This window comes from Podarcis gaigeae (genome assembly GCF_964106915.1).
Source record: "Podarcis gaigeae genome assembly, chromosome: 4".
Classification (NCBI taxonomy): domain Eukaryota; kingdom Metazoa; phylum Chordata; class Lepidosauria; order Squamata; family Lacertidae; genus Podarcis; species Podarcis gaigeae.
Window position 1 is genome coordinate 55,239,823 of NC_139677.1, and position 20,731 is coordinate 55,260,553.

General features: G+C 39.4%; 1 protein-coding gene across 6 annotated transcripts in view; it reads right to left on the reverse strand.

Moving 5' to 3' along the window:
- Positions 1–20,731, reverse strand: part of ITSN1 (intersectin 1) — an 87,566-nt gene that overhangs the window by 41,154 nt on the left and 25,681 nt on the right. For 4 of the 6 annotated variants that reach the window (XM_083735077.1, XM_083735078.1, XM_083735082.1 and 1 more), the window contains 14 exons: positions 18,764–18,924; positions 17,285–17,464; positions 16,885–16,978; positions 16,558–16,658; positions 12,555–12,618; positions 12,152–12,289; positions 11,118–11,233; positions 10,108–10,370; positions 7,768–7,917; positions 7,419–7,559; positions 4,952–5,039; positions 4,672–4,811; positions 1,689–1,810; positions 295–518 (listed from right to left, as the gene is read on the reverse strand). In XM_083735077.1, coding sequence (XP_083591203.1) covers positions 295–518; positions 1,689–1,810; positions 4,672–4,811; positions 4,952–5,039; positions 7,419–7,559; positions 7,768–7,917; positions 10,108–10,370; positions 11,118–11,233; positions 12,152–12,289; positions 12,555–12,618; positions 16,558–16,658; positions 16,885–16,978; positions 17,285–17,464; positions 18,764–18,924 — 1,982 coding nt within the window. The remainder of the gene's footprint in view (positions 1–294; positions 519–1,688; positions 1,811–4,671; positions 4,812–4,951; positions 5,040–7,418; positions 7,560–7,767; positions 7,918–10,107; positions 10,371–11,117; positions 11,234–12,151; positions 12,290–12,554; positions 12,619–16,557; positions 16,659–16,884; positions 16,979–17,284; positions 17,465–18,763; positions 18,925–20,731) is intronic. The other 2 variants (XM_083735079.1, XM_083735080.1) reach the window with 1 other exon arrangement.

The following is a 20,731-nucleotide window of genomic DNA, read 5'->3' on the forward strand; positions in this document are numbered from 1 at the left end:
ACATTCCAAGTAATGCCATTTACCTATCCTGCAGGTCTATATAAGTTTGGGGTGGGATGAATGAATAGATTTTCACCACAAGAGGCAAACTCTGAACCCAGTAACTAGAATGTATTTTCAATTCTGTTCTAGTTTGGGTTTAGAGACTTTCAAGAAATGGTGCAGATTCATTTGGAACTGGGTTAAATAAAATACAGATTCAGACTTGCTTCTGTTTTATTTTAAAAAGATACACATCTGTACATAATAATATGATGGGAATAACACTTCTCATGTACATAATAGGATTTGTACCTGCAGTTGACCAGGGAGCTTGGAGAGCTGGTTTTGTTGCATCTTTAAATGGATGAAAAAGTTTATCTAATTTTTCTTGCACTTCTTGTTTGCTCTTCTCATCATTCTCCTTCTTTTTGCTTAATTCCTCCCATTTTTGCTTTTCTTCTTCTTGAATTTTTCTTGGCCGTGGGAGTTCTTCCTCCTGTTGTATTCTGTCTAGCCACTGTCTCTCTCGGGTTCTTCTAATTGGTGCAGAAGAATAAAACAGGCATGATATAGGCACGTTGCCTGAATAGATCAGTGAGAGAGATCCAATGTAGTGTGAGTGGGTGTTTCTTCATGTAATGGTCCTTCTTTTCCCTGCCCCCCTCTGAAGCCCCCTGCACACCCAAAATCTGCTCTTCAGGATGTTGGATGTGCATGGAGGGCGGGAGGGAGAAGAAGAGAAACGTGAATTCCTGTAGTTTATGTGGACGTCTGTTGATTTAAAGGTGTATTATATTATATTGTTAAAATTGCTATAACCTTCCCTGGAACCTTATGGTAAATGGTGGATAATAAAATTATTTTTATTTATTTCATAAAATATATACACCACTTGACTGAGACGAAAAACACATCAAAGTGGTTTACAAAAAGATAATAAAATAAAGAAAAATTTACACCCCTACTTTAAAACATAAAAAACTTAAAATACTAAGAGATTAAAATTACTTCAAATTTCTAAGCATCAGGGTGGGCTTGTCTAAACAAGAATAGAGTGAAACTGCCTGCTTGATCTCAATAGGCAGGAAGTTCCAAAATGTAGGCGATGCCACACTAAACCATCAAGTTATTACAAAAGCAGAACAGGCACCTCTAGTATTAATCATAACAACAATTCTGTTTTCTGTAGGGCTGAGGTCTCTGCGTTCCTTGCATGAAATTCCCTTGCTCACCCAAATCAAGCAGCACTGAGCAGCCTGCACACAGTTTAGTTCTGTTTTGGGCAGGGATTAGTTGCACATGCTAGTTCTTCATGGGCAGAACTGAACTGTGTAGCCATACCAAGGACTGAATCCTCCACCCATCAACTGATAGGTGGAAGATTCACACCTGCTTTCTACAGGGATCAACTGTGTGTGCCAGGGAACTAGCATATGTGGTCAAGCTAAACAGGACTGGATCCCAACCAATCAGGTGACATCACCTGACAGGTTGGTGTGATTCACAGAAAATGGCCTTGTGTGTCAAATCAGAAACCCTGCCAGGCCAAGGCTGGACCAGAGGTTCTCTACACCCTACTCAGCCTTTCCTATATTTGTAGGCAATGTGTTCTTCTCTAGAATGCCAAATATCTTGATGCACAAAGTTCTGATTGTATCCTTTTCATAGAAAATGTGAAAAGTACGTTTTTAATAAATTTTACTTACCTCTGACTATCTTTTTGATTTTCCAGTTCTGATTTCCTCTCTTGCTCCTTCTGCTTTAGCCTGTCAGCTTCAATGTTCTTTTGCTTCTGCAGCTGCTGCTTGTTATGTATCTCCCTCAGCTCCTGCAAAAGGGGGTGGCATGTTTTTCAGCATAAAGAACAAACGTTCATGTTTCCAACAGCCAAATGAACTAGTATTAGGAATAGTTAAACGTTACTTTGGTACCCAGGACTGGTTACAACATGGGTTGCTAGTTAAAGTTTGCTGTTCTTATTGATTTTAATTTTAAAATTTCTACCCTATTTCTCCGAAGAGACTCAAGATGGCTAGTGAACAGTAACAGAAACCTCATAAACCTCAGAAATCCCTTAAAAAACCCACTATACCTTGATTTAAAAAAAATATCCAGTCCATTTAACAAACACACATCTGATCTGGTCTGCATAACAGACACCTGGGTGGATGAGCCATGTCTGCCTGGGTACTTGGTACACCACCAGTCTAAGCTGTGTGTGTGTGTGTGTGTGTGTGTGTGTGTGTGTGTGTGTGAGACACTCATGGAGAATTATGAAATGGTTCCTGAATACTCTGGGGGATTTTCTGGCCGATATGGCTGGTACTTCTACTGAGGGTATTGCTATGGAATTGAGACATGTATATGGTGATTGACATTATTGTTCCTGAGTGCCCTTGCCACTGTGGAACAATACCACAAGTCATCTGGTACTGTAGTGACCTGCATGTAATGAAGCAGGACAGTCAAAGGCTAGAGTGGTGTACATCCCAATCTGTACATCCCATGGGGTGGTAGGCATGATAAAGGGCTTTCTTTGTTGCAGCCTCAAAAATGTGGAACTCCTGTTTTATTAAGGTGCATCTTGCATCATCGTTCTTGAGTTTTCATTGTCAGCTGAAGACACAGCTATAAAAGTATTTTTTGTGATCTACGTAAAAACTGTTATATGTGAATATTGTTGCATTTGTGTTTAATTTAAAATTGTATTACTTCACTTATGCTCTTGTAACCAACCCTGTTGTGGAATACTGATCCAAATTTACATCCCTTTAATAATTTCCTGAGTCGGCTGTCCCAAGCCAAGTTTTTAATTAGCATGTTAGAAAGGCTTGCAAGGAGCAAGAGTTCGCAAGAGTACACAAGCTCCACTACAATCAGTACACAAGGTTTGTAATCAAATTTTGCTGCTAAAAGGGATATCCTGTGGCCTCCAGAAACACTATTGCCCCAGCTATGAGGAAGGAAGTTATCTGATGAGAAACCGGGACATTCTTGGAAGACTACTGAACCTGGAAGCTGTCACTGAAAGGAAAGATACCTCTCAAACTTTGGATTCTGAATGCAAAGTTCAATTGGTCAACACCCAATGTGTACATTGCTTACTCAAGAGAGTGCTAACAGTAAAGCAGAGTATTTACTAATCACTTGGCTCAAATGTGGTGCTTATGGAAGCTCATATATGTAATTTTAATATATAGCCTGAAAGCTAATTTGTGTACTATAGACAGGGATATAAGTTGGTGACAGTAATATGGGCCACGTTTCATGCTCAAAGTCAAATTAGGGGATACCTTCAAAGAATAAGTGGCTTAGATTCAAGGCTCTCAGTGCCTTGAAACTTCCATTGACTTTTTTATTGGGCTGGCCGAGACAGTGTCTGGGGTACAGTAGTGCTGGGTGACTTCAATTCATACAGAGGCTGCTGCTGGGCAGGCTTAAGTCTTCATGGCCTCCATAACCATTTGAATCTTAATGTCTGCTTGTGATGACCGTTTGAATCTCAATGAACATTTGAATCTTATTTCTGGTTATGATGGCCACAACAGCAAGCCATATGTAATGCTGGAATCACTGTAACCTCAAGAGTAACAGGTTACGTTCTTAAATAGCAAGGGAGAAGGCCACCACCTTTGCTAATTATTCAACTAATCTATTGTGTCTTAACTGAATGTCTTGTTAATAGCGAGCACTTAAGGTGAGCTCTAATATTTCTGGATGTTATTTAAGAACTAACTAGATTACTAGTGAGCGATTTATGTTGAAAACTTAAGTAATCTCTAAAAATCATTAATTAGATGAGTTGTTTGGTGGGTTATGAAATCTCACATCAAAAGTAAAGTCCTAATCTTGTCTGCAATGCTGAAGTGAAAAAGGCAGCTTTGGCCAGAAAGCAGCTTACAATAATGAAAGGAAAGGGTTCAATTAGCTTTAAGAGAAATCACAGAATTCATAGGATGAGAGGAAAAAAGCTTTCACTAATGCCTAAGGATATCAGTTTACTGTATGGCTACGATTATGCTACAAGTAATGGATTTGTGCTTTTAGCATCACATTCAGCGTATCTCTTTTATTCAGAGCAATTTTCATTTTAGAAAGGGTGAAATGAAGGGCAAGGATAAAGAGGAACTTGATCTTTTTTCAATGCTCTCTATCTGCACAATCAACTCATCCTTTCTTTTGCCTTACAATTATTTCATACAAAAGAGCATCTAACCTACTAAGAAGGTAAGTGCTATGTGTCTGTTGATATAAAAATGGATTTACAAGCTTAAATCAAATATTACCACAATTTATTCTGTGTACGATGAACTTACATAGTAAAGCAAGTAAAATTCTGTAATTTAGACGTCTGACTTTCATGGTAATTTTATTTACCGGTAATGTTTTGCCTGCCTTTTAGGCAAAGCGCTCACAATGTTTTTTGAATGGTCAAGGATACACTTCTGCTACCTTGTAGCCATAGCACTGGTAAGGCATGGCTGTCGCTCAGTAGGAGTGCATCTGCTTTGCATACAGAAGATCTTGGGTTCAATCCCTAACCTCTCTAGGTAGGGCTGTCAGTCAGTGAAGACAGCACTAAGCTAGATGGGCCAATGGTCTGGCTCAGTATGAGGCGGCTTCCTAAAGTCCTAAATTCTTGGGCTTTCTGGATTTACTCAGAAAATGTCACAACTTAAACATGATTACCTTTAGCTGATTATTGAAAATATCTATCTCTTGAAGTTTTGATCTTGTTTCTTTTTCTACTTCATCCAGCTGATCACGAAGCTGCTGGTGTGCTAACTCCTTTGCTTCTAAGGCTCTTTTGACAGTGAGAAGTGAGTCTCCTGTTTTTAAAAATGTTGACAAATAAAGATACTTTCTTGCAAATATGCAGATCACACAGTTTGGCAATTTTCAAGGCAAAAAAAAAGGTTAGTAATAAATGTATCTTTCAAACATAGAACTGTGTTTTAATTATACTTACTGTGCAAACTGTTTTGTTGAACCTGCTTCAGCTGATCATTGAGTAATTGCTTTTCTGGAATCAACCTTCCAAGCATCTGTTGAGACTCCTACAAAAATAAAAAACAGCAAAAAATAATCAATTTCAGCTTCAACTAAAATACCATGTTGTTAATTGCTCGGCTGTACTATGGCAAAACTCAGACACCTACTACTGTCAATAAACCAGATCTGGGCGAGTTATATGTTAATATCCAAAGCAATGTCCTCACATGTCACAACCTCATCTCCAGAGAGGTTCTGTCACTCTTTTTAAATGGATTTTCTTTTTAATATTTTAGAAAATGCTACAAACGAATAGTTAAAAAAACCCCATTCATATCATGCTTTTTGAATGGGAAAAAGTAGACAACCACTTGAAAATTGATTGTAGGGAGGGGAGAAAGACAGATGAATATGATCAACTCCAAAGCACTAATATCAAGATGTTGCGAAGGTGAGGAAAAGGTGAGGTTATGGAATCTATATAAAACTACACAAGCACCATTTATTGCTGAAATGTACAGTGGCTTTCGACAATGGTTTCATTCAGATGTAATAATAAAATGATGGTTTCTTGTTGCATGAATGAGTCTTGGACACATCAGCTCCCCTCTCTTCCTCCAGCACTGCTGCAAGGAAGAAATTAGACGCTTTTAATTTCATTTTTAATGAACCACAGGTGAGCAATGACATGTGGTCATGTGATATGTGGTTAGCCTTAACTATGGTTACTGAAACAAGGTCACTTGATCAGGAAGCTGCCTTATTTAAGTAAACCTCAGATAGGATTAACCACAGTTTAGGGTTTAGATGGAACACTGAACTTTGGTTACTTGAAAACAGAAGTGAAAGCTTCTGATCTCTGCCCTGCAGCCAGGAGTGTTTGAACTGAAGACCTGCTCATGTAACCACCACTTGATTCCTACCTATCATACTAATCAACATTAAAAACTGGTGTTCAAGGCGTACTATTTATCTTTAGCTAGACTGGGGGCGGGCGGGGAGAGAGAGAAGAGAGCCAGTGTTCAAAAATAAGCAATTTCCCATAGGTCTAGAAGGATAAGCTGAGCAACTGGTCGGAGTATTGTACTCTATGGGGGCTTACTTTGTTCCTGGTCCAGTTAGTACAGAATGCTGCAGCACAACTGACAAGAGCCGTTTGCAAATCAAGCTTTGAAGCACCTCCCTCTCTGTTAAGCATCAATGCAGTATTGCTTAAAGGAGGGTAGGAGGCACTTCAGAGATCGGCAAACTACTCTCTGAAATGCCTCACACCCTCCTTTAAAAGGCATTGGGGGGAGCTGTGAGGGGAGGGGTTTGGGCCAAGCTATGAGGGGGAGTGAAGGTTCAGAGACATGTGAGGGTACAGAGGAGGACATGGGTGAGGTGTAAAGAGAGGGGGGGGGTCTGCTTGGGCGTAAAGGGAGGAGAGGTTGGCCAGGTGTGTGAGGAAAGGCATTGGCAAAGGGGTTGCCTGCTAGGCTGAGTTGCTAAGCAGAATGAGCAGGGATGGCAGCCCCTTATTACTTATATTTTGATAATTTTTTTAGGTTAACTTGCTTCCTATGATCCAGCTTCTGAATTCTTTTAAATGCTCATTTTATATTCTATGTAACTACTTAGAGGCTATAGATGATAAAGCAGTATTAATCCTCTTGTGTAAATTAATAAAATAAAAATCAAAGTTTAGTGTAATGTGCACAAGCAGAAATGAGATGTGTGCTGCCTACTTTTCCTTCTCCTGCACAGCCAATGAGTAGCTCAAAAGATATCACTTCCACATTTAGTAAAGCACAGCTTTACCTAGAACAGTGGTTAAGATTATCTGTGGTTAGTTTAAAACAAGCTAACTTCAGAAAACATAGTTTTAATTTTGTTGTTTAAAACTAAGTATTAAAACAGTGGTATCTCCGGTTGCAGACAGTATCCATTCCGGAGCTCCAGTCGGATCCAGAGGTTTATGCAACCGGAAGGACCGCTTCTGCGCATGCGGCGAAACCCAAAAAAAATACTTCTGGGTTTGCCACTTTTGCATCCTGAAGGATACGCAACCGGAGGTGTGCGTATCCAGAGGTACCACTGTAATGTTAACCACAATGTGTTGCTCCAAATAGCACAATAAAACACAGTTAACCAAAAAGCAGAAGCAGAAGCTTGCAAACGTCTCCTCTTGGCTGTATGGTGGTAGGGAATCCAAAGCTCATGGTGCTTGCTTATGTATGATGCAATAAACTAAGGTTTAGCGGTGCACCAATATGATAAAAGGGGGACTTCATGGCACAAGAAGTATGTAACAAAAATTAAACATGTTATTTTCTGTTATAATAAAATTTGACAACTACTAGTTTCGACCTTCATGCATTATTGCATTATGCTCTATTTTGTTTCATCAACAGCAGAACAGACAGCGTTTAGTAACTAAATATTTTCCGTAACTGCATACTCACTTGTAACTGCTGCTGCAAATGTGTTATTTCTGCAATTCTTAGCTCTCTAGATTTGTTTGTGCTCTCAATTTCTTGTCTTTGAGTAGACAATCTGCATCGGATATCCTGAAGTTTGCCCTCCAGTTGATGTTTTTTATCATTCTTCAACAAGAAAATAAAGAATTGGTTTAATCAAAATTTAAATTAGAATGCAATATTTGCTGCAAATACTTCTAGGCTGGTCTGTAAGTCGAAGAAGAAAAACAATCATTATGGAAGTGATGTATTTGTATGATTGTTTCAAATCGTTAGTTATATCCAAGGTGAAATACATTACTTTGAAAGATTCTGGCCAGTATTTCTCACTTACTAGAGCTTCTAATTCAAACTCCAATGTTTTTTTCTTAGCTTTCAGAACAACTATATCCTCTTGCTCTTTGTTCCTTTGATTCAGGAGCTCTTGCCGCCGATTGCGTTCCCACTCAAGTTGCCTTTGTCTTTCAAGTTCCCTTTTTGCAGCCTATAGAAGATTAAAATTATGTACACATAATTTGTAGACTTTTGTAATCTGTGCCGCATTACAAGCCATTCAAATGCAAACTTTGCAATTTGGCAGATGTCATCCCTTTATGTGTAACAAGACTGAATGGATTCTGGACTTCTATACATTCTCTAAGTTCTCCCTTTCCCACAATGTACAAAGTATCATCTAAACCAGGAGATTCTGTGAGTACATAAACAAACACATTGCTATTCTGGAAATTGCATCAATAGAATGTCTGTGGAACGGACAGGTAAGAGAATTCCTGCATTCAAAGGATAATATCCTGGTTCCAATGTTACTACTACCCTGGAGTAAAAGATTTACGTGGGCGGGGGAAGGGAGTTATAAAGCACTGGGGGGGGGGGTTAAGAGGCTATTGAAACATTATTCCACTTCCAAGCAGTTTCATGTTATAGAGCAGGGGTTGTCAACCTGGTCCCTACCACCCACTAGTGGGCGTTTCAGGATTCTAGGTGGGCGGTAGGGGGTTCTACAGCACAAGCTGAATCCTCCTTCCATTGAGCACTGGTGGGCGGTAAGGAAATTTTACCATCAAGAAAATTGCATTAGTGGGTGGTAGATATAAAAAGGTTGACTACCCCTGTTATAGAGGGTTGTTGTATGTTACTAAGAATATTTCTCATATTAATTTCCATAACTGAAAGAAAAGGGAACTTGGGTCAAATAAAACACTAGTCAACTAGTTATGCTGACTGCTCTTTATTCTATTTAAATCAATACATTTAGTCCAAACAGTCTTTCAAAGCAGCTTACAAGCTAAACCACCACAATAAATATCACAAGATGACCTTCACAGATTGGAGAACTGGGCCCAAAACTAACAAAATTAATTTGAATAGGGACAAATTTAAGATTCTACACTTAGGCAGGAAGAAGCAGCTGCACAGATATAAGGCGGGGGACACCTAGCTTGCCAATTGTACATGTGAAAAGGATCTAGGGGACTTAGTAGATCACAAGCTTAGCATGAGTCAACAGTGTGATGCAACAGCAAAAAAGGTAATGCTATTCTAGGCTGCATCAACAGAAGTCTGGTGTCCCAATCAAGGAAAGCAATAGCCTGCTCTATTTTGCCTTGGTCAGACCACACCTGGAGCACTGTGTCCAGTTTTGGACGCCACAATTTAAGGAGGATATTGACAAGCTGGAATGTGTGCAGAGGGCAGCAACCAAGATGATGAAGCGTCTGGAAATCAAGCCTTATGAGAAACGGTTAAAGGAGTTGGGTATGTTTAGCCTAGAGAAAAGGAGACTGAGAGGACACATGAGAGCCATCTTTAAATATCTAAATGGCTGTGACATGGAAGATGGAGCAAGCTTGTTTTCTCCTGCTCTGGAGGGCAGGACCCAAACCAATGGATTCAACTTACAAAGAATGAGATTCTGATTAAACATTAGGAAGAGCTTTCTGATGGTAGGAGCTATTTCAGTGTACCAGACTCCCCTTGGAAAGTGGTGGAAGCTTTTAAGCAGAGGCTGGATGACCGTCTGCCATGCATGCTTTAGTTGAGATTCCTGCAATACAGGGGCTGGACTAGATGAGATTTGAGGTCCCTCCAAACACTATACTGTAGTTCTATGTTCCTAAACATGCCAGACACTACCAGAAGCCCAATAAACAAGTCTGGCAGGTCACTCATGGAAGCAAGCTCTACAGTAGAGAGAAAAATCACCTGTTTTAACTCTGAAGGAAGTGGTGGCAGGGAACTCAAAGCAGGGCCTCCTTGGATACTCATAAAATATGCAGGAGTATATACAGGAGAAGGCAGTCCTTAACGTAACATGGAACCAAGCTGTGCAGGGCTTTAAAAAGGTCAAAATCTGGAGTTTCAGTTTTGTTCCAAAGCTAAGGAATAGCCAGTATTGTACAGTGTAGCTATCAAGGGAGCATACATGAATCTATGTAGATTTAATTCAACATAGTCTCAAAACTCACATGATCATTTATCAGATCCAAGTGAAGAAATGGGTAATTACCTACGCCCTTCCTGAGAAAATGTTGAACTGACATTAGATCATTTCTAATTTTATTTTAAAAATGTTTTCACTTTGTACACATTTTGAAGAAAGCATAATATTCCGCAATATACCTTTTAAAATTTATTTTTAGACAAGTAGGTATTTCTTCTGAAATTGTCCATTTACCTCACGCCTTTCTATTTCTTTCCTCCTTTCCTCTTCTCTCTGGCGTTCCAACTCTCTCTGTTTTTCTAACTGTTTTTCTAATTCCAGTTGCCTTTTCCGTTCCTGCTCCTGCCGTTCACGCTCTTTCCTCTCCTGCTCTGCCCTTTCTAACTGGGCAAGGCGCTCTTGCTCTTTTCTTTGCTGCTCCAAAAGGGCTTGTCTCCGCTTTTCAAGCTCTAGATTGCCACGTTCAAAGTTCTCACGTTTCTTATCTTCAAACGTTACTTTAAGAAAAAGAATTACAGTAAGAAATCAGTTTTGGGGGGTGTAAGATACATACATACATATATATATATATATATGTGTGTGTGTGTGTGTGTGTGTGTGTGTATGTGTGTGTGTGTGTGTGTGTATACACACACACACACACACATACATATATATATATATATATATGTATGTATATATGTATACACACACACATACATATACATATACACACACCATATACACACACACAAAAAATACTACAATACAAAACAATACAATACAATAATACTATAATATCCAACTAGAATTGACTTTAAAATATTAACAATTTGAGCAAACATCCTATTTTCATTCATTTCAGTATTCCTACAGATGGTTACACAAGAGAAAAATATTATAAAATGTTTTGAAGTTAAATGGACTTGGAGTGTGATAGGAAAACTTCTCATTTGCTAAAAATTCACTTCCATGTTGATTACAATAATTTGTGGAAGATAACGGGTTTTGCTAGTCACAACTCTTAGGCACAGACATGCAGTTCCTCTCTGTATATTATACTGGTCATTGTAAAGGTGTAAAGCAGTTAAATAGGAACTAATTCCTATGAAACATATGAGGCTATCTTTAATTAAGACCTTCCAGGAATGACAGCACTTCACCTGTTGACTCCAGGTGGCATTCCCCACCCCACCCCGATTCCTAAATGTTTTAGTGTCTCCCCAAAAGATGGTCAAAGTGTGCTTATTTACAACAACACTCACCTGGCAATTTCTTTTCTAATTGCTGCTGTTCTTCTTCTAACACTGGTTCTTCTGGTAACCTTTGGTCTGTGGACACCGAGCTTGCAACAGATACACCACTGCCAGAGCGAACTCTTCTGTCAGGAAGAGATAGTAGGTTAAAATGTGTATATGAATAATGCTTCTGTTATTAATTCCATTACAATTTAGTTACCGGGTCAGAGTGCTGTGCAGGCTACTAACTTACTCATATAAAATTAAAATTCAGTACATTTTGGCATAAGTAAAGCCTCAACAAGGCCTGCCTTGAAAGCCACCAACAGGCCAGTTTACATATACATTTGTTGATTCCTCACCATTTAATTCATATATAAACCAATTCCGCTTACATTGTGGTGGGTTTGAGAGATAGTATTCTGTTTGTGATGGTGCATTTAATTTGCAAGCTACCACTGGGCAAGTGAATGTGCATGTGTGAATCAATCATATGACCAATCACAGTCAATGTAAATACTACACTATAGGAGGCAATTTCTACTGTGGCCCTAAACACACAACTACTGCACGCATCTTGTTTTTTAGTTTCTTTGCCTTTGATGCAAACAGGTCATCCAGTGTATTCATTATGAGATTGCATGTCAGTGTTTCATACTGCCACAACTGTAAAAGGATTTGTGATGCCATGACACACTACAATTTGCATTCATGATTAATGATTGGGACAATGCCATGAATATTTCAATCCAGGCTAAAGAAAAGCAGTCTTCAATACACACAGTCAATGTGTGCTGGCCTAATGAAATATTTAATTTAGCTAACTTAAAATGATACATTCACTCAAAAATAACAACTACTACCATTCTTCAGTACAATTTTGACAAAGAGAACAACCAACTTCAACATAAAGGAATATGGCTCATTTTTTTGCATAATGCACACAGGGGATTATAACATTAACCTTTTCTTAATGCATTTTTCAGAAATCAAGCAAAAACATAAATAATCTTCTAATTAATCACGGTTCAGGATCAAAATCAAAGCTATAATAATTTTACCTAAATGAAGGAGGAATATATTCCGGAGACAAGACAGGTGGCAATGGCTGTCCTGACATAGCCATATCAATTAAGTGCATAGCCAAAATAAACTCTTCTGCTGTAAGTTTTCCATCCTGGTCAATATCTGAAAGATTCCTATTGAAAAAAGATCCAATTACATGTTTGGAATTTTTGCCCACTATCAAAACCAGGAAAAAACACAATCTACAACACCTGTTCCTAGAAAAATACAGTATATTGAAAACTTGCTTAGGGTGGGATAAGCTCTGTTTCTGGAAAGCCCTGCCAAGTACAAACTGTCATATTAATAACAACAAGGAAGACGGCTGAAAAAGTTTAAGGATATGGACAATAAAAGTAGCTCTGATGCTTAAAGCACAATTTTATGAAAAATATTTACCATATTGTAGCCAATTGAGCTTGTGGTAAGCTTGATTGCATAAGGATAGTTCTTGCTTGTGGACCTAAAGCATTGGAAACATAAGACCATGAAACTGAAAAAATGTTCAAATTTTAGTATTTGATTTTCAAAACAGTCACTTATGTGATAAACTTTTAAGATCTTACAGTATCTATTTTCAACATAAACAGTAACACTGGGTCAATCTTTTAAATTGCAACAGAAATAAAGCCTTCCAATATCTACCTTTCTGAAAACTATCAATCTAATTTTATGGGAAAGGAAGATGCACCTAATTAATTAATGAGTGAAGCTGTATATAGCATTTTACACTTTGAGTTGCCACAGAGTTTACTGTGGGGAAGCTGCACATTTGGTGGTCCTCATGAAGCAGCCCTAAGTCATAGCCAGTTACCACACACCAACCCAACAATGTCCTCAGATTTATTTACATAGTTATATACTCTGTTTCTTATTAATTTCAAATACTGTCCACAAACTACAAACATAAACACCCATAATACAATCTAAATAAACCAATACAGTGGTACCTCAAAAGTTGAACAGATTCCATTATGGAAGTCCGTTCCATTGCCAAAACGTTTGGAAACCAAGGCGGAGCTTCCAATTGGATGCAGGAAGCTTCTGCAGCCAATCGGAAGCTGCGTCGGACATTCGGGTTCCAAAGAACGTTTGCAAACCGCAACAATCACTTCCAGGTTTGCAGCGTTCGGGGCCCAAAACATTCGACTCGCAAGGAATTTGGGATCCAAGGTACAACTGTACAACATTAAAATACAGTACCACAATAACAATACAAAGGCTAGAGAAGAAAGCAGTTATTTTCAAACTAACTAACTAAAAAGTAAAACACTGCAGAAGAGGCAGTGGAGGCAAACTTGGCCTCTTCGTAGGAATTCAGAGCAGGGCCTGAATCAAAATGCTGCCAAGAGTGAAGATATGATGTTCTCTAGATAATCAGGACCCAAACTGCGTAGGGATTTGTGACAGAAGAGTGAATGTTTGCCAGCAGGGCAGTCGGACAGAATGCTGGGTGGAGTTCAAGTGAGTAACAAGGAGAATAACAGTCAAAAAAGGACAGTTGAAAAGAATAGTGGCTGAAGATACAAAAAGAAAGAGGGAATGAGGTGAGAGAGATAATGAAAGCACCATCAGTAAAGAGATTTATGTTAGAACAGCATAACAGAACTCCGAGTATCCTGTAAAAATGATTACTTTTTCTGGATGTTATCTTCCTTAAATATTTGTTTTTGTTTTAATTATCTGTGCTCTGGCTTGGGTGGATTCTAGGGGAAGTCTGCCTCCACCCATATATGTAGTATCAACAGGTATGTCAAAGGAAGTCTGAACTCAGCAAACTCAGGTGAATGACCAACCTAGTGACTTCCTGGGGACAGGTCCACAGGGGTCGACAACCTAAGGCCCACGGAGGTCATTTTACCAGCCCATGAGCTGCCCCTGAACTGAGCTGCCCGCTCAGTGAGTCCCCGCGCGCTGTGCTAAACCAGCACAACGCAGCGTGGGGACTCACTTTCGCAGCGCCGGAAATCACGTCTGCGCAGACGCAGATGCTGGTAATTGCGCGGGCGCCCGCTCATGGGAGAGAAGCTGCACAAATACCAGCTTGCCTAAATCAACCTAGATAGCTAAGAGTAGGATTTATACGTGGAATTTGGCAGCTCCGACCCTACTGAGCTTGATACGTCTTGTATCAAGCGTCTGCTTATGTCTGAGCTGCTCATATATTGTCTGCTGTGTTTTTTAAAAGCCTGACTCATTGTATGCTAAAAAAAATTACATATATTACACACATAAATAGTATAAATGAGTCAAGCTCCATGATGTACTATTTCTGCACTTTTTTTAAAAAAAATATTTTTATTAAGGATTTTCTTGTTTTACAGAAGTGTAGTGCCTCGTATTTTTATTTTTTTTCTTCTTCTTCCATGTAACGTTTTTACAATTCCGTTTCATTTGTTGAGGCATTAGGGGGAGAAGAAAACAGAAAGAAAAAAGAAAGGGGGGTGGGGAGAGGGAGGATGGATGGGGTGGGGTCGGGTGGCGGTGTTTCTATTATGTTTAATGTATGTAGAGTTTGGTGTCAGCGTTGCTTGTGTTGTTCACTTGTGTTCCTTTGGTGGTGAGAGAGGTTGGGGTTGGCTTAGGGTGTGATTGTTTGCTTGTGATTGGCTGTTGTGATCTTTGTTTTCATGTGTGAGTGAGGTGGGTGGGTGTTTTGGATCAGGTTAGCCATATTGATTTGTATGCTGTTGGTGGATTATTGTCATTGTCCTGTTGGGCTGTGTATGTGATAAAGGGGAGCCATACCGGGGTGAAGGCGTCTTCTTCTGTTTGTCCCCGTGTCAGTTTCAGTTTATTAGTTAATTTTTCTAGTAGGGCTGTTTCCCATACTATTTGGTACCATTGGTCCATGCTTACTCCTGACAGGTCTCTCCAGTGTCTGGTTATGATGTTTCTGGTTGCTGAGAGCAGGTGGGTTATAAGTTCTTTGTGGTGTAAATGGGCATTGTTGTCTTGGAAGATGTTTAGTAGGGCCAATTCTGGGGTGATGTCTATTATTTGCTTAGTTATTTTACATATTTCTTGTATGGCTGTTGTCCAGAATAGTTGAATTTTGGGACACTCCCACCACATGTGGAGGTATGTGCCTGAGGAGGTGCACCCTCTCCAGCATTTTGGTGAGGTTCCTGGGTGTATTAGCGCTAGTTTCCTTGGTGTTAGGTACCACCTGTAGGTGAGTTTCAGTGTGAGTTCTTTTCTTTTTGTTGATATGGATTTAAAGGGGGGTTTAGACCACATTCTGGTCCATTGAGTGGAGTTACTCTCATGGCCTATGTCATTCTCCCATTGTTTTTTGATTGTGTCTAGGGGATTTGCGGGATTTTGGAGTAGTATTTTGTATATTGCGGATACCGTCCCTTTACCGTTTCCCTTTGTTGTTAGGAGGAGGTTTTCGAAGGTTGTCAGGGGCCTAGTTGCTGCTGATTTTACTGTTGGGTTGTTTAAGAAGGCATGTAGTTGGTGTTGTGTTAACCAGGTCATTTGGGTGTCTTCTAGTTTGTCTTGTATTTCTTGTGTTGACAAGGGTTTTTATAAAAGTCTATTAGGTGATATAAGCCTTTGGTTCGCCAGGTTTTTGTCTGGAGGTTTTGTGCTGCATGGTAGAATAATGGGTGGTACGCCAGGGCTATTTCTGCACTTTGAAGAAGCACAAACTCAGGACAAAAGGGAGGAATGAGCTAATCCTCACTGTGATCAACTCCCACCCGGAAACCTATGTCCCCACTGTGAAAGGTCATGTGAATCCAGAATTGGCCTCCACAGTCACTTATGGACACATCGTTAAGACCATGTTCACAGAAGACAACCTTACTCAGCCACAAGTGATCTCCAAAGAAAGAAACTATAGCTGTAGCATAATTTTTAAAGTATATTAATACATGGACATTTTTATACAGTTATATGCACAGGTGTATGTATATTTTTATGTGCTGGTTACTTTAGAAAACTTAGTGTATATGTATATAATATTATACTTATAATAACTCATATAAGGTAAAAATTGTTCATATACTGAATGTAAGAGGAAGTTAGAAAGCTTGCTTCTAATTGAGATTAAGAAACAAAACAAAATTTAGAAAAAAATAATCTATGCAGATAAGCTCCACATCAAGATTTTCATAAAATGGAAGATTGGGGACTCTGAATCAGATCAAGGGCCCATCTGGTACAGTACCCTACATCCAGCAGTGGCCAACTAGATGTTGACTCACAGCAGAGCATAAAAGCCTTCCACTGCTGTTTGTTCGTCCAGCAACTGGTTGCCTCTGAATCTGGAAATTTCATCTCAGTATCATGGCAAAGAGACATTGACGGACCTGCCTCTTAACCCCTGCGCTACACGATCTCTAACACATTTAGCAGAGTCCACAAATCTTTAAAATTAAAAACGAAAGAATACCTGTTAAGTGTCCACTCATTGTTTTATCATGGCTATTGAAAAGCTGCCTATATTTCAGTCTTGATGATTGAGGAACAGCCCATTCTGCTGCTGGAGATGCACTGGAGTTATAAAACAGAGACAGTTATCCCATTATCATTCCATCACAATCAAACATGACAGAGCATCTGCTTAATTTTAAACTATGAATACATCTCTGAAACCACTTATTTACAACCAATCCCCTTAAACTGAATAGGAACATTGTGTCTGAGTAGCTGCAGGACTGTCACCTGTAACAATGCTGCAAAAGTGCATTAAAAAGAAAAAGAAAACAGTCATACTTACCCAGGTACATCAAATGATTGTGCCTTTTGCAGTTTTGCATTTAACTGAGACCCTGCACCAGATCTACTGAAGGAAGAACTCTTTGGCAATGTGGCTGAAATAGAACAATTATGTTTTCAGGTCAGGGCAATTAAATATAAAGTACAGTCAACCAGTTAATGATACATAATATATTTTGATAAGTAAAGGACAAGCTGTCAACTTCAGGAATTGATTTTTAGGTTAGCATGCTGCCTTTTGTTTTAAAATGGGCACTAAGACAGCTTACAACAAAAGCACTTTTTAAAAACAATAAAAATTATACGCAATAAAAGGCAAAAATAAAAAGAGTCAAAAGATAAAATAATACTAAAAGAGAGAAAAATAACATTAGAATGATACTGCAAGTAACACAGCTTACCAGGATGACCAAAAGCAGGTAGAGGTTGTATAACAGCTGGTGCTCCATTAGCAAGGGGGGGCACAGCTGCTGTAGGAACAGAAGATACTAAAGGTGGAGACATTCCCACTACTGGAATAGACGCCATTGGCACTGGAGCAACAGCCGTAAGAGGAGGCATACTGGGTAGGCCCCCAATACCTAGAAGAGAGAGATTTTCATAGTTACCATCATTTACAAGTTGAATGGCCTTGGGCCTGCCAAATACCTCTTTTGTGTCTTCTACCAACATGGCTACTAGGAAGAGGTTGGAAACTTTCACTTCCATTTTCAACTACCGTAGCTTCTGCTTATTATTATGTTTGACAAGACCAATAACTTAACTTGGAGATATTGAAACAAGACAACTTCCTAATCATTCAAAGTTAGGTCTTAACTATGCTTATTGAAACCATTGTTTGGGTTTGTATGCGACAATGAAACTGCTTTTCATTGAAAACCAAGCAAGGTCTGCCAGTCTCTTTCTTACTGTTGCACTAGGGGAGCAGAGTGGAGTGCAGGACTCAAGGTTCAGGCATGCAATACCCAGCTTATTTCCTTGTCCTAAGCCCTGGAGTACACCAGGGCGCTAAGCGGACTCCATGAGGGCACTCAGTTCCATCAAATCAAATGCAATGCTATCAAAACCACCTCAGAATCTCCTATAGAAATTGGGTTTACTCTGTATTAGACTGAAAATAAATACTCTTAAAAGATTAAAATGTGAAGATCTTAACAGTGAGAATAAACTAATATGCTGGAAGAACTGCTTGCAGAGTGGTGGTTAAGTATGAAGTAAACTGAATTAGGCCAAAAAACTAGTTTATTGGTGTAAATATTGTACACTATAAGGAAAAAAGGCAGGAAACTAAAAAACAAAACAAAACCCAATTCCTTGGACTGCTGAATGCAATCCAAAAGCAAAATTAGTAGTGTTTCCTCTTCTAGTAAAGGTAAAAGGTAAAGGGATCCCTGACCATTAGGTCCAGTCGCGGCCGACTCTGGGGTTGCGGCGCTCATCTCACTTTATTGGCCAAGGGAGCCAGCGTACAGCTTCCGGGTCATGTGGCCAGCTTGACTAAGTCGCTTCTGGTGAACCAGAGCAGCGCACGGAAACGCTGTTTACCTCCCTGCCGGAGTGGTACCTATTTATCTATTTGCACTTTTATGCTCTTTCAAACTGCTAGGTTGGCAGGAGCAGGGACCGAGCAACGGGAGCTCACCCCGTGGTGGGGATTTGAACCGCCGACCTCCTGATCAGCAAGTCCTAGGCTCTGTGGTTTAACCCACAGCACCACCCATGTCCCTTCCTCTTCTAGTATCTCTGATCAATGTTGCACTTGATATTACTATGACTTTTGCAATAACTTTTGAGAGTTGACTAGAGCATCAAGAAATGGGGGAGGGAGGGGAGAAAGGCAAGTAAGATACCACATAAACATAAATGAAGTCTGCCCTTACCAAATCCTGGTGCAGTAGAAATGGCAATGGGAGGCTGTATCATAATAGGAGGCAATGCAGAAGGAAGCTGATAACCTTGAAGTTTTAGTTTGATAAGTTTCATAGCGATAGAAAACTCCAGCTGGTCCATTCTCCCATCATTGTTCATATCTGCCAGAGCCCTACATACAAATAAAGGTAATTCATGACTTGCACACCTTTCCAAAAGATGTAAAATAAATAAATAAATTTGAATCTACACTACATTTATGTTATAAAAAAACAATTTTGCAAATCAATACATTAAATAATAATATTGTTATATGCTACCTGTACAAAATGATGCAATTCTGCTATATTGTACAGATCATATTACTACAAAGATAAAGTGCTGCACTGCAGCTCAGGATGAAACACACATGTTCTGTGACCTGGCACTAACATCAAAGGCAGCATCCATATGTAGATTTCTCTCCTGTACATTTACCCTTATGATGACATAATTGCCTTTTTATATGTTTCCTTATGTCGACCATCAGCAGTCAGTAACACTGAGCAGTGGTGGACAAAAACATTATGTTGTGACGCAGGTATACATGCCCAAACATCAAAGAGGAAGGATGGAGGGAAAATTCAGTATCAGATTATTTTCTTTTGATGTTAGTCTCAAGTTGTCCATAAAGTTATTATTCCTCATATTATTTAGGTGCAATGTTTTTACTTCATCTGTATTTCCTACCAATTCCATAAATTAATGCCCCGCAGAGAAAACAACAATTTAAGACTATGCAAACAGTACTATTGCCTAACAGAAAACACAAGTATAAAATAGTCAGCCCAACTAATCAAATCCAGCTTGAATGTTTAACATAGTAAACAACCTCAAGGAAGCCTGTTTTATCACCTTCTAGACTGAGAACTTCCTCAGTCAAAGGTGAACTAGATGTCAGTGTCTCTAGAGTATTGTGGCTGCAAAAGGAGAGATGGAAATACAAAGTCCAGGAAATGATCTGATGTTAAAAATATTTAGTTTTTCCACAAATGAAGGTGGTATTAGATTTCACAATAATTGTAAGATCATGGTTACAACAGGAATAGTGTAATACTGCCATTTAGTGATTTGTTTGTCTTCCCTCCCTCCAGTTTTCGTATGTTTCAAGATGAAAGACTGACATCATTTTGACTTGAGTATAAGGACACTTCAAAGTCTGACCCTAAACCAGGCTTCCTCAACCTCTGCCCTCCAGATGTTTTGAGACTACAATTCCCATCATCCCTGACCACTGGTCCTGCTAGCTAGGGATCATGGGGGTTGTAGGCCAAAAAACATATGGAGGGCCGAAGTTGAGGAAGCCTGCCCTAAACCTAGAGTGCTATTAAGATACACATCATGTTTGTATTTAATATAACGCTACTCAACCTTTTTCCTTTTCAAAAACAACATGCTTACTCTAGGGGAGGAGCCAAAGCATAATGCTTTGAATGCAAAAGTTCCCAGGTTCAAAAGCCCTGCCCTCCTCAGCTAAAAACAGTGCAATAAAGTGTCAAAAGCAACTGTATAATCAGCAAGGAAACAAATCAGTTACATAGTTGTAGGTGAATCTCACACAGACACCACAAAATGCAGCAAAATACAGACTTTCAGAGAAAATACCTTAGGCAGAAAAACAGAACCTTGAAGAAAGAAAGAACCTTGAAGGCGGGGACACTGAGAGGAAAATATAACCAAAATCCTCAACACAGAATCACTTGTACACCCAGTGACAAAGCTCACAACTCTGAACCAAAACAAAGATTGCACACTGAACCAGAACAAAAGACCAGAAGAGCATCAGCGAAAACAGGTCTGCTTCAAGTGAGGCAGGAAAAACGAACTGTCACGCCAAGGAAGGGGATGACTCAGAGATTCCCTTGAAGTGATGACATTTCCCGCTTAAGTGACTGAAGGATTACAAACCACTTTGTGGTGTCCTAGTGTCCACTCAAGAA